The 14802-nt window shown below is 45.8% G+C and overlaps 2 protein-coding genes across 2 annotated transcripts in view; one reads left to right on the plus strand and one right to left on the minus strand.

Moving 5' to 3' along the window:
- LOC147620481 (zinc finger CCCH domain-containing protein 40-like) overlaps window positions 1-14802 on the plus strand; it is an 80057-nt gene that overhangs the window by 17888 nt on the left and 47367 nt on the right. The window lies entirely within an intron of this gene.
- LOC147620482 (uncharacterized) lies at window positions 8490-9398 on the minus strand. Its single transcript, XM_086824699.1, has one exon. It carries the CDS (start codon window positions 9396-9398, stop codon window positions 8490-8492), a length of 909 nt encoding a protein of 302 aa, XP_086680825.1.

The raw sequence follows: 14802 nt of genomic DNA on the forward strand, positions 1-14802 counted from the left end.
TTGGGAGACTTGGGAGCTTTGCATTTTCCCAGGATTCGCAGCCTATGGGTGCAAGCTCTGGCAAGCAGCAAACCTTGGGAGCAGCTTGGGATCCCCGCAAGAAAGAGAGGGTAGATGCAGCTGTTGCTAGGTTCTTTTATCATGATCATGTAGCATTCAATGTTGCTAGGTCCTCATATTTTATTGAAATGGTCCAAGAGATTGCACGGTATGGCCCAGCATACAAGCCTCCTTCCTATGAGACACTACGCACGACCTTGTTGCAAAAGGAGAAAGCTGCAATTAAATGTGCTTTAGAATCTGTTCATGAAAGTTGGGCAAATAATGGTGTGTCACTTATTGCAGATGGCTGGAGTGACACTCGAAAGAGGTCCATTCATGGCATGGTTGCTTTTTCTCGAGCAAGAATGCAATTCATTTCATCTTATGATTCTTCTGGGACAGAAAAAAATGCAAGTCAGCTTGTGGAAGCGTGGGCCCAAGGTATTGAGAAAGTTGGCCCACAGAATGTTATTCAGTTCTTAGCTGATGGTGAGGCAACAAATAGAGTAGTTGGTCTAAAGCTTAAAGATAGGTATCTGCATATCACATTTAGTCCATGCTTTGCTCATTGTTTGAGCAACTTATTGAAGGATATTGGTAGCTTGCCATGGGTTGATCCACATTAAAAAAGGCAAGGAGGTAATACGCTTCATTCAAAACCATCAGTTTATTTTGAATGAATTGTTGGGTTTTATGCTGTGTATGCACCCAGAGGAGTGCTAGTGATCATCAGTAGGTTACTGGGGCACTTTTTACTTCAGTTAGTGGAGGTTTTTTCCCCCAGTTTAGTTCAGTTTCACTTATATGCAGTTTATAAGTGTTTTGGTCCACCCGGCACATTTATGGCCGGACATGTGAACACTTATCCTTTAGGGGTCACTATCATGTGGCTTGTACTTGATTTTTTCTATCATTGAGATATACAGCAGTCGTGTTCATCTCCTGCTTCTTGGTTTTCCACGCCTGATTGCTTTCTGTAAACCCTAACCCTAACCCTGTTTGTCTTCAATTGGTATCAGAGCATTGAAACTCTGCATTGCCCTGCCCGTACACTTGTTGCTGCTGCCCGTACATCATCCGTACATCCAGTCAAGCGCCGCCTACAACTTCTGCACCTGGTCGCCTTCAGTCGGACACTGCACGTCACCTTCAGTCGGGTACTGCACGTCGCCTTCAATCGGGTACTACAACAGGCGTCGCATGTCGCCTTCAGTCGGGTACTGCACGTCACCTTCAGTCGGGTACTGCACGTCGCCTTCAATCGGGTACTACAACAGGCGTCGCACGTCGCCTTCAATCGAGTACTACAACAGGCGTCGCCTACAGTTACGTACGTGTACCAGTCCCGTACAGTAAGCGTACGTGTACCAGCCCCGTACAGTAAGCGCTGCCAGCAAATCGCCGCCTGCTGGTATCCGCCTGCAAGTCGACACCTGTAGCCTGTCAAGCGCAGCCTTCAGCCCGTACACCTGTGCGCCACCTACTGTACCTGCTTCGAATGATTGTGCCTGTCATCGCCGTACCTGAAACGTACTTCTGAACCTGCAGCGCATGCGTATGCTTCTGCTTTCGTACATGCTTCCGTACAGCACCTCGACTGAGTTGCTGAGTACCTGCACAATACAGAAGTGGTAAGCATTACATATTTTGAATACTGGGCATTTTTATTTTCTCTGTGAAAATATACAGGCACAACAGGCAGATTTTCTAGCAAGGAAATATATAGGTTTTTTTGCACAGTTTGGGTGCAGCAAATTAGGGCATTTTTGGGGCATTTTGGCATTGTGTACGCTATTTGCTGCTCTATTCAGTCATTGGTGCATTGAGCTGCACATTCAGAGGATTGAGAGTGCAGGCAGATTTGGGTGAACTGTATTCAGTGGAGTACAGTTGTTATCAGGGTTTTTGCTATTGGGTTTTTTGGTAAACAGGTACAACATTGTGCGTAAAGCATAATGGCAAATCAACAGCAAAGTGATGTATTCACATATTTGTCTAAGGAAGACAAATTGGATGGCACGAACTACTCCTTGTGGAGTTTTATGCTGAAAAATGTGCTTGTGGCAAAAGGTCTTTGGGATTTTGTTAGTGGTGATGAACCACGTCCAGGTCCATTGGCTCCAGAGACTCCTCCCCAAGGGGGTGCTCGTGGACGAGGACAACAGGTACAGGCTCTAGGACAGCCATTGCCTGTTCAGAGAACAAATGCTCAAAAGACATGGGATGCCAGGGATGCACAAGCTTTGTCACTCATTGCATTGTCAGTTCAGAGGTCCATTATACCTCATATTCGTTCAGCTGGCTCTTCACAGAATGCATGGGTGACTTTGGAGCAGATGTATGCTGCTCGTAATGAGGCTAGGATCTCATTTTTGAAAAGAGAGCTGGAAAATCAGAAGATGAATGAAGGAGATGATATGTCTAGCCACTTAAACAAGCTGCAGGATTTGAGAGAGCAACTCATCAATGTGGATGAGATTATTCCTGAGACACAGCTTGTGTCCACCATCTTGCACTCTTTGCCAAGATCTTACTTGGCTTTCCATACCTCTTTGAACCTCAGCATGAGGAATGCTGTTGAACCCCTCAAGTATCAGGAACTTGTTGCTCTCTTACTACAAGAGGAGCAAATGAGGAAGAATATGAATATGAACACAAATGCTGAACAAGCATTTACTACAGGTCAAAAGGGGAAAGGGAAATCTCAGCCAAAGAGTGCAAATCAAAATTCAAGTGATGGTGGTTCTTCGCAGGATACCAAGAAAAGTGATGGACAGCCCAAGAAGAAAGGAAAATGTCATTACTGTAAGAAGCCAGGTCACTACATCACGGAATGTAGGAAGAGAATTGCCAAAGAGAAGGCAAAGGAAGCTGGGATGTCTGTTAATGATGCTCCTAAAGCTCCTCCAGAGACTGCTTCTTTTGTTGAGGACAGGGATTACTGTTTTTTTACATGCAGCTATGATGCCTCTTGGTCTTCACAGGCACTCAGCTTGACAGAGCATGCATGTACTTGGTATTTTGATAGTGGTGCCTCAAAGCATATCACATCTCGCAGGGATTTGTTTAGTCATGTTGGCCCTGCCCCTGTTGGCAAAACTGTTCAGTGTGCCAACAATGCTTCATATCCAGTGTGTGGCATTGGGGAGATTCAGCTTACAGCCATTGATGGCTCTATTCTCCGCCTTACAGATGCCTTATATGTACCAGGGATAAAGAAGAATTTGTTGTCCATTTCTTCTTTAGCACAATGTGGAATGCAAGTCCACTTTGATGATGATAAATGCATGGTCAGAGACAAAGCAAATGCCTTGACCTTGATGCTTACTGGTACATTATGTCATGGACTTTATGAGTTGGATGCATTTCAGCCAGTGGATCAGTCTGCTTATCATGCATTCACTCTTACTCCAGCTATGGTTGATGCGGAGTTATGGCATGCTCGCATGGGGCATGTAAATTTTGGTAGTCTTATGCTCATGCAGCGACATAATATGTTTACAGATCTACCTCTCATGGAGAAGCCTCCAGATCACATTTGTGAAGGATGTATTTTGGGAAAAATGCACAGGTTTTCCTTCCCACGTGATCAGGCTCTAAGAGCAACTGCAAAGTTGCAACTTATACACAGTGATCTTTGTGGTCCCATGCAGACGAAGTCATTAGGTGGTTGCTTTTACTTTGCAACATTTATTGATGACTTCTCTCGTATATGCTGGGTCTATCCTTTGACACAGAAATCACAGGTATATGATGCATTTTTGGCCTTTGTAGCACTTGCTGAGACAGAGTCAGGATGCAAGGTGAAGACTCTCCGTTCTGACCGAGGGGGGGAATATATGTCACATGTGCTGGATTCCTTTCTTGGGAGTAGAGGTATAAAACATCAGTATACTACTCCCTACACTCCACAGCAGAATGGGGTTGCAGAAAGGAAAAATCGGTCACTCATGGAGATGGCCAGATGTATGCTAAAGGCAAAAAGACTACCACATATCTTTTGGGTGGAAGCAGTAATGTGTGCTTGTCATATTTTAAATCGATGTCCCACAAAGGCATTGGTTTCTATTACTCCTTTTGAGGCTTGGCATGGCCGCAAGCCTTCTGTATCGCATTTTCGTATCTTTGGGTGTCTTGCATATGCACACATACCCAAAGAGTTGAGGAGGAAGCTTGATGATAAAGCCACAAAATGCATTTTTGTTGGGTATAGCCGTGAGAGCAAGGGCTACAGGTTATATGACCCACTATCCAGGAAGATATTCATCAGTCGGGATGTGATTTTTGATGAAAAATCAGGCTGGTTATGAGGCAAATCAGGCTGAAAATGATGTGTTTGAAGGTCTACTACCCATGGAGTTTCATTCCACAGTTGGTGATCCAACTCATGAGGGTACTGGACAGCCAGCAAATGATGTAAGTGGTGCAGAAATTCAGCAGCCAAATGAGCCAGAAGCTGAACCAAATATGGGACAGCAGGCACCACAGGTCAGACATATACCTAGATGGTATTTGAGGACCTTACAGGACAGCCATTTAGAGGGTCCTCTTGCTGGTCGTACTCGTAGGGAGACAAGGACCAATGAGCATGCAGACATCATGGATTTGAATCTGGTTATGGCAGCCAGTTTACAGGATGATGATGAGCCTGATTCATTTGTGGATGCCGAGATAATGTGCATTGGAACAAAGCCATGCAGGATGAAATTGATTCTATTAAAAAGAATCAAACATGGGATTTGGTTGATCTGCCCAAAGGCAAGAAAGCCATTGGTACTAAATGGGTCTATAAGTTGAAAAGACATGCAGATGGATCCATTGACAGGTACAAAGCCCGTCTAGTTGCAAAGGGCTATGCACAGAAGAAGGTCATTGATTATGAGGGAGACATTTGCTCCTACATCCCGTATGTCGACACTTAGGTGTGTCATTGCATTGGCTGCACATCGTGGTTGGGTTGTTCACCAGTTGGACATAAAGACTGCATTCCTACATGGGGACCTCGAGGAGGAAGTATATGTATTTCAGCCCATGGGATTTGCAGAACATGGTCATGAGGGGAAAGTATGCAGGCTGAAAAAGGCCTTGTATGGTTTGAAACAAGCTCCACGAGCTTGGTATGCAAAAATAGATGCTTTTCTACTCACTCAGGGATTTGTGAATAGTCCATCAGAGGCCACTTTGTATGTGAAGAAAGAAGAGACAGATCTGCTGGTCATCAGTCTTTATGTGGATGATCTCTTGCTCATGGGATCAAATGATGACAAAATTGCAGCTTTTAAGGAGATACTGCAACAGACAGTTGACATGTCTGACTTGGGCCTTGTACATTACTATTTGGGCATACAGTTTGTGCAGGATAACAGAGGCATTGGGTTGTTGCAATCACGTTATGTTGCTAAACTTCTGGAGAAGTTTAAATTTCAGGATTGCAAGCCTATTAGTACTCCTATGGAGCCTGGGATGAAACTGTCACTACAAGATGACAGTGTTTCCTTTGATGCCACTACATATGCTCAGGCTGTTGGGTGCCTCATTTACTTGTGTAATACAAGGCCAGATATTCAGTATGCAGTCTCTCAGTTGAGCAGATTCATGCACAGCCCACGGTTGTCACATTGGCAAGCTGTGAAGCGTGTGTTCCGTTATTTGCAGGGTACCTCGTCTCTTGGTTTGCTTTATCCTGAGGGGGGTGACATGCAGTTACACGCTTACAGTGATTCAGATTGGGCTGGTGATTTTGATACCAGACATTCCACTAGTGGGAATTGTTTCTTCCTTGGCGCTTCATGCATTTCTTGGCTAAGCAAGAAACAGACCACAGTGGCCACTTCATCTTGTGAGGCAGAGTACAGAGCAGCCTACACTACTACTGTTGAGTGTGTTTGGCTGCGTCGTCTTATGACTGATATGGATATTTCAGTGGAGGAGCCTACACCTATCTATACTGATAGTCAGAGTGCCATTGCTGTGGCCAGGAATCCTGTGTTTCATGCTCGCACGAAACACATTGAGATTCACTATCATTTTGTTCGGGAGAGACTCCAGGGAGGAGATATCAGTCTGATCTACTGTCCTACAGATCAGAATGTGGCAGACATCTTCACCAAGGCATTACCACGTTCGAAATTTGAAGCATTCCGCAATGCTTTGAATTTGTTTCCTTTTGGTGGATGATGTACAGTGATCACATATCACTCCAGGGGGGTTTGTTGGGTTTTATGCTGTGTATGCACCCAGAGGAGTGCTAGTGATCATCAGTAGGTTATTGGGGCATTTTTTACTTCAGTTAGTGGAGGTTTTTTCCCCCAGTTTAGTTCAGTTTCACTTATATGCAGTTTATAAGTGTTTTGGTCCACCCGGCACATTTATGGCCGGACATGTGAACACTTATCCTTTAGGGGTCACTATCATGTGGCCATGGTTAGTTAGTACGAAAGGTACGATACGGTACGGTACGATAAAATACGGTACTAATTGGTACCTTAAAATTTTTTGAGGTACGGTACGATATTAGTACATTTTTTTTTTAAAAATACTTCCTAAACTTAAAAATTGTAGACAAGAAGTTACAAAATAGTAGAACCATGAACATAATGTCATCATGCCATTAGAGTACAAAATTGCTACAAAAGGATAGGCCAAAAACTCATGGCATGGGCGACCGCCAACATGCGTACATACATGATACTACATACTACAATACATCATCGATGGGCTAGAAGGAGATAGATGCCCAATGCCTAGAGAGCTATAACATATCAAAAGTCTACATCATCACCAACATCTGCATGATCACTACTAGAGTGTCCATCAAGAGAGTTCTCTGAAGAGGACTCTTCGAAGGTGGACGAGACACTCTGGGGATCATTCTCGCTAAGTAGGTTGCCATCATCATCAAACAAGGGCTCTCTAGGCAGTGGGGTATCATCATGAGGGGGCAATGGAATATCATCATGAAGGCGGGGATTGGAGCTCGAGGATCCCCGCCTCACATATGTGAGGAGGCCACCCTTTGCCGATGTCGAAGGCGGAGGCCTATGAACTCGAACTGCTCGGCCCCGTCCATGCTGACTCCTGGTGCTGCGAGTATCTGCTGCCACAAGCTCACTATAGAGCTCCATGAAGATTGCCTCCTCCTCCTCATCAGGTTGTTGATTGACACTTGCAAAGTTTTCACTCGTCAAGGTGAAAGTGTCAACATTGACCTACACATTAAGGCACAAAAGTTAGAGTCTGTACAGTGTACACAAAACTTAAAAGTTATGAGTCATGACAAGTTAGAGTCTAGACTTGTCACTTACTTGCTTGGGACTACCCATACTAAGAATGCCCTGCATCATGCGCAAGTTAGTGCGGCAGTAGACCAACCGCTCCAACTGTCGTGTGCTCAGTCGATTGCGTATCCTCGTGTGTATGAGAGAATAGGAACTCCAGTTCCTCTCACATGCACCCGAAGAACAATCCTGGGCTAGGACCCTTAAGGCTATGGGTTGGAGATGCTCTAGTCCATACCCAAAATTGTCCCACCAAAAAAGGGGCTTCACAAGTGACTCCCTCCTCCAGCAAGTGGGAGACGAAAAGGAGGTTTGACCTCTCTGATCAACATAGCAGCCCAACTCCTCTAGAAAGGCATTGTGCTCATCAACTGGCACAGCTCGAAGCATATATGCATCCCGATCTTGTCGAAGCTCCCTATCGGTGCAAACTACTGGAGACTTGTAGGCTGGATGTACCAATGCTGCAAACCCGTGGATTGGTTTGTGCATCCACCTCCATCTCTTCTGTGCAATCTCCATGATTTGTGCTCGCTCCTCAGATGTAATGTCTGTGCAAGCCTCCAACTCCACAAGGGCAGCTCTAAAGAAGTGGACAAGAAGGCCCATGGTGGACCCCTCGCAATCTGTCATCCGCAAGAGCCTATAGAATGGAGTCATAGCAATGACAATTGCTCGGACTCTAGCCCAAAATCTCTCCTCTAGGCAAACGCGTTGCATGGCTTTGGCCTCTTCAGTGACGTGCTCATCCCAATCGTTCCACATGGTGGAAACAACTGTCTGGCGAAGGGCGGGCCTCACATCGTATAGACGCTCCAAAACCAGCCACATGTAGGCAAAGCGGGTGGCCGATGGCTTCTTCAAGTCAAGCTTGCTATGCTCACGAAACATAGCAAGCACCTTCACCTTTAGCATGAAGAAGTTGACAATAGATGTAGCTTGTTGCACAATCCTCTTCACCCAGCCGAGCTTCGCCACATCCTCCATGAGTAAGTCAATGCAATGACTCGCACATGGAGTCCACACAATGGTGGGGAATTCCTCCTCAAGCAAGCGGCCCATGCGTCGACAATTTGATGCATTGTCGGTGATGACTTGCACCACGTTTTGAGCCCCAACCTACATGGTAGATAAATCATATGAGTTGAGGGCTTTGCACAAATGACAAAATCAGCCACACTTAAGTAAAATAATGCTTACCTCTATGATCGCTTGCCTAATATGGCGGTAGATGAAACTCCCGGTTGTCTTTCTCCCCCTTCTCCCGGTGTCAACCGCACGCAAGAAGTATGTGCCAAGCGGGCAAGACACAAGGATGTTGATAATGCCACGCTTCCTTTGATCACTCCATCCATCTGTGAGAATAGAACATCCATACTTCGTCCATGCGGCTCGAATCGGGTCAAGGGCTCGATCAATTCTCTCCTTCTCTTCATCAATCTTCCTTGTGCGCATAGCCGTGTAAGAGACCCCCGTCCACCCCTCACATGGGCCCACATTTGCAATCGCCGTCACCATCTTCTTCCATTGCTCCTTTTGGAGTACATTGAAGGCAAGATTGCATTCAATAATGGTGCGAGCAATCTCTATCTCCGCAAGGCGTTGCCGCTCCTTAAGGAATGCAACCGAACCTCTCACACTACCCGTGACTTGGTGGAGAGAGGGTTGCACCCCTTCACGCTCCACCACCCTTTGCCTTTTGCCCGGTGCGGAGGCGGACCGTGCATCCGTGGAAGTGGCAGTGGAGGATACACCAATGAAAGAGCCGGTGGCCGCTTCATCATGTGCCGATGGTGGTGCCGGTGGTGGTGCCGGTGCGCGTGTTGATGATGCTCCTCTACTTGAATTTGAGCCGCGGCTCATCTTCCACGAAATGTCATCGGCAATGCTTTGCGGAATCTCCTTGCATGGGGCAACTTGTCCCCCAATCTTCGAAAGGTGTTGGAGAAGCCTTGTTGTTCCACTAGTGTATGACTTGCCGCAATATCGGCATGTCCAATGATGGGAGTTGGACTTCTTGGTGTCCTTCTCCACATTGAGGCAATGCAAATCAAAAGCCTCATGCTTCTCCCGAGGCATGATGGATAAGAGAAGGGCTGAAGTGGAGTAGAGGAGAGAGCGTAGAGAAGATGAAGTATGGGAAGAGCTTGGAGGAAGAGAACTTGGAGTAGAGGCTCAAGTGGGTTGGAAGGAGCTTGGAGGAGGGTGGAGGAGGGTGGAGGAGAGGCTTGGAGTAGGGCTTGGTGCTTGAAGCTTGCTTGGAGTAGATGGAGGAGAGGCTTGGTCCTTGAGGCTTTTATAGAAGGACTCAAGAGAGATGAAGGCAAACAACCAAAAAAAACGGGCAGAAAACGGCTAGAAAAACGGGCAGAAAACGGGCAGAAAACGGCTACTTCCAACGGACAGAAACGGCTACTTCCAACGGGCAGAAACAGGCGATTTTCGTACCTAATCGTACGGATACGTACGGTACCGTACGGTACGATTCGTACGTACGAATCTGTCCGTACGACGTACGGAACTAAGCCTGCATGTGGCTTGTACTTGATTTTTTCTATCATTGAGATATACAGCAGTCGTGTTCATCTCCTGCTTCTTGGTTTTCCACGCCTGATTGCTTTCTGTAAACCCTAACCCTAACCCTGTTTGTCTTCATGAATTCCACAAGAGATCGCCCAGAAAGAATCTCTTGAAGTACTAGGAGACACGCTTTGGTTATAACTTTCTCATGATGAAGAGCTTATCCAGAGTGAACTTGCCTTTGAAGCAGTTGGTTGTATGCAATGAGTGGATGGGATGGACTCTTTCTTAGTCAAGAGGAGCCGGCATAGAGGTTGTGAGAACCATATAAGACTTCACATTTTGGGATGAAGTCAACACTATCAATGTTGTGATGAAGCCGATCATGCGCTTGATGCGGATTTGCAGATGGATGGGAGCAATGCATTGGCAAGGTTTATGAGGGGACTATCGAATGATCGAGAAAATAGGGAAAATTGGCTTGTCTGATGAGAAATATGCAGAGGTTCGAGAATTACGTGAAGCACGATGGAATGGTTATCATTCTCCCATGCATGTTGCTGCGTATGTCTTGGATTCCGAGTTCCAGGGATGCGGACAAGAGGCCGATGATGAGGTGATGGATGGTTGGGAGACAATGCTTTCTAGGCAGGTTTGTGATGATGATAAATGAAGATTGGTGAAAGACCAACTTGGATTTTATCGTAGCAAGTTGGAAAGGTTTGGATCGGCCGATGCACAAAGAGACAAGTTTAAGATTGGAGTTGCTTTATGGTGGGAGGATTATGGGGCTCGTACACCAGAGCTTCAATCATTGGAAGTAAGGATCTTGTCTCAAGGTGCAAGCTTCTCTCCAATTGAGTAACTATGGGGTGTGTTTGGCCATGTTGCATCCAAGAAGAGGAACAAATTTGGGACAAAACAAGTCAACGACTTGATTTTTGTAAGTGCTGATTTGCGCTTGCTTGGTGATATGGCTTCTCCCAAACCAGAGAAGTTTATATTGCTTGATGAGGTCACCCAGATGATGAGGAGACACATGGACTTGGCAGATCCTGGTCAGGATGGGGTTAAAGCTTTGGATGCTGCAGAAGTTAGTCTTGATGATATGGATGACATAAATGATAGTCTCCTTAAAGGCATCATTGGCAGTAGCCATGCATGATATCTCCTTACTATTTGCATTTCACCTTGAGGCTTGGACTTTGGACTTTGGTTGTTTCTTCTATCTAGGCCGTGGGCCACATTTTGTGTCTTTTGTCACTTTCCAGGTAGGTTTGTCACTTATGTCATGTATGATGTGGGTAAATTTATTTTGAACTCTAAGATCTATTAGTATCTATTCGCAAATTGTGAGATCAGTTGAGGATATGGACAGCCGTAGCCGTAGCCTCTCCCCAAGGTGGACGAGGAAGATCACGATGCTCCAACATCGTCCTCGCCATCTCTACCACAGTCCTGTACTTACGCTCAACCACTCCATTCTTTGAAGGCGATCCTTGTTGGGGTAAAGGCATTATGCCCACCCTTATAGTGTGTACAAGCCCATAAGTTATAGTACATAGTACACTTAGTACTTTTAATGTACTAAGTGCACTATGTGTACTAGTGCAATATACATATGTGATAGGGGAGTCACACACTCACATCTTGATGAGTTGACTTATCCCCACAACTCTCTCTCTCTCTCTCTCCCTTGTTCTCTCTGTGTATGTCTCCCACATGAACTCTAACCTAACCCTAATTCTTCTTCTCCCATTCAACTGGTATCAGAGCCATTCATTGGGGACGGCGACAAATCACAGATTGACAACGGCCTCGGTAGATTTGCCATCATTTTAGGCACCGCCTCCATTAGTTCACTGCTGGACGGCTCTCAGATTTCTGTGAGGCGTGCAGTGAGTGAGTGAGGCCGGAGGAGGTCCAGTCGGTGGCATCAAGAAGCTGGGGTAGCGAGGAGGCCAGCGCTACTGTACCTGCCAACCAGGCGCCTACAGCAGCAGCGCCAGGTGTCCAATTCAGGCGGACACGTAGGCCTTTGTCCATACTCTAGCGTAGCCAGGCGCATAGCCAGGCGAACACGCGTATGAGCGCTGGAGGCAGACGGAGACGGGTTCGAATCCTTCTACTGTATTGTCGATAGCGAGACGTCTACAAGGCGGAGCAGGCTTCCTGCAGTCAAAGACAGCGAATCGCCAAGCATTGAGTCGACGTCTCCGTCCCTCGGTTCCCAAGATCGTTGTCTCTGCCGTGTGTGTGTCTGTCCCCACTGAGGAGTTATGATGGTGCGCCTGGTTCGTTGGCTTCATCGACTAGCCCCACTCACTCCTCGCGCATCTCTACCTTGTCATGGTGCGTTGCTGCGCCCAAGTGGTAATGGGCTGTCCAGAGACTTTTCCGAGATTTTTTTTTTTGGTTCGTGTGAAGACTTCAGGGTTCAGCCTTATTACCTGGCTGTTCCTTGATTGCTGAGGAAAGTGTTGGAACTTCGGAGAATTAGAAGTCCTGGAAGCCGACCTGGGTCGTTGGTTTCAGAGCTCCTCAGCTATTGCCCAACTGCACAGCAGCAAATACGAAGCCCTCTCCCCTTTTCCTGCACATCAGAGATCAAAAATTTACGAGGTACATGCTTCAATTTTTTTTTGGGATTTGCAATTGAGCAGGTACAATTATCAATTGAGCAGGTACAGGTGCCGAATTGCTCAATTTTGAGCAAAATTGGCAAAATTGGGTGACATTGGTCACAAACAGGATCAATTTGCAGGAAATTGGATGTCAAAATTTGGGGCTTTTGATGTATTTGTGCAATTAAGCACTCATACATGCTGTATGATGTGAGAAATCGCACATTCGGGCAAAATTGCAGCAAATTGCAGTGCAAATCAAGGGGCTTTTGTGCCGATTTGGTTGATTTGCATGCAGGCAATCGCATTTGATGCTGTGGATAATGTGTTGATGCCTTACAAGCACTCAATGTGCCTGTAAATCAAGGGGCTTTCATGTATTGGATGTATATGTGGCCAGGGGAAGCATCGCGAAGACTTTGGATGCCTTCATGTGCGTCAATGTACCATGTATGATCAGCAATTGATCTTAAATCAAGGGGCTTTTCAAGATTTTATGCTTGTTGAGCTCGGCAAAGCAGCAGGCAAGACATTTATGCCTTGAATCCTCAGAAATCAGCTTGCAGTCAAGGGGCTTTTGCCCAATTTCTGTTCGGAACTGTTGTATGCAGTATTCGGGACTGTAAAAGTCTGATTTTCACTCATTTGGACAGCCAGGAGAGCATTTATTGCTACTGTACTTGCTAGAACAGATTTGGCACAGCTTTGTGCAAGTTTTGGCATGGCTGGCTGTACACTGATTTGAGTGAGGAAAAGGTTCAATTTCAGCTGCTGTACTTGCCGGTACAGGTTTGGTACATCACAGGTGAGCACTTAGTATTGCTGTACAGTACTTTGGAAGGGCAATAGAGCACATTTAAGGTGCTGTCCTAAATCTGCAGCAACCAGATTTTGGTGATTTCATCACATAAAGTGGGAGAAAAGTTGCATTCTTGCTTCCGCAGTGGGAGATAAAGCTTGGGAGAACAACTGTAAGCACTTTGTGTGCTTTTGGTGCAGTGTTTGCACATTTTGCAGGGAGTCGGGCATTGACAGGTTGCATTTTGCTATGGCAACCACAAGTGAGAGCTCTTCATTGCTTCACATCAAGAAGCTTGAAGGCTCACATAACTATGATATTTGGCAAACCCAGTGCCATAATGTGTTGCTCCAGAAGAAGCAGCACAAGCCTATCAAAGAAAGGGGTGTGATGCCCTCTTCTCTTACTGCTGAAGAGTGGGAAGATATGGATGAGCTGGCAAGATCTACTATCATGTTATCTGTGTCAGACTCTTTACTTTTCAGCATTCGTGAAGAGAAGACAGCTTGGGGAATGTGGCAGAGATTGCAGGACTTGTATGCCCAACAAAGTGCCTCAAGCAAAGTGTATTGGTTGAAGAAACTCATAGGTCTTCAACTGAAGGAAGGGGCATCTATGGCAGCCCATCTAAATGAGTTTAATGGTATTGTCAACCAGGTCATTAATCAAAAGTTGGCAATGGACGATGAGTTCAAAGCCACTTTTCTCTTATGCACTTTGCTAGAGAGTTGGGACACATTCAGGACAGCCACTAGCAATTCGCATGCTATGCTGTCATATGCAGATGTTGAGGGTGCTCTTCTTCAAGAAGAGATGAACAGGAAAAACAACTCTGTTGGAAAGTCCAATGCAATGAATGCACGTGGGAGATCCCAGCAAAGGGGAAAAAGCCAAGAACGGGGAAGGAGCAAGTCTCGCTCCAAAAAGGATTTGGAATGCCATTATTGTGGCAAGAAGGGACACATTAAAAAGCAATGCTACAAATGGAAAAATGATCAAAAGAAAAAGGGAAAAGGCAAAGACAAAGAGAAAGATGAAGCCAAAGATGTAAAGCCAAAGGGCAAAAGTGGAGTCAAGATTGAAGAAATCAATGTGTCACATGCAGGTGGCAGTGAGGATGAAGTCCTATTTACGTCTTCACTTGATGCCCATTCACTTCTTACAGGTGGTCATGGTATGCACTCATGGATCATTGATTCAGGTGCCTCCTTTCATGTCACAGGTTGCAGAGACTTGTTTGTCAGGTATACTGCTGGCAATGAAGGAGTGGTTTATTTGGGTGATAACCATGCATGCAAGATTCTTGGCAGAGGTGATGTGAGGCTTGTGTTTTTAGATGGCTCACAGCTTATGCTCCATGATGTCAGGCATGTGCCTGAGATCAAGAAGAATCTGCTTTCTACTGGACAGCTTGATGATGCTGATTATGTTACCACATTTGGTCATGGAAAGTGGAAAATTAGTAAGGGCTCACTGGTTGTTGCCAGAGGCTCTAAGGTGGACACTCTTTATTTCATGCATGCAGGTGTTTGTCACCATG

The sequence above is a fragment of the Cibotium barometz genome, chromosome 31, assembly GCF_041138505.1.
Source record: "Cibotium barometz isolate CiBa-2024 chromosome 31, ASM4113850v1, whole genome shotgun sequence".
NCBI classification, from domain to species: Eukaryota; Viridiplantae; Streptophyta; class Polypodiopsida; order Cyatheales; family Cibotiaceae; genus Cibotium; species Cibotium barometz.

Excerpts from the sequence above, each read along its gene's own strand:
- LOC147620482 (XM_086824699.1), bottom strand. The coding sequence starts at position 9,398 with ATGCCTCGGGAGAAGCATGAGGCTTTTGATTTGCATTGCCTCAATGTG.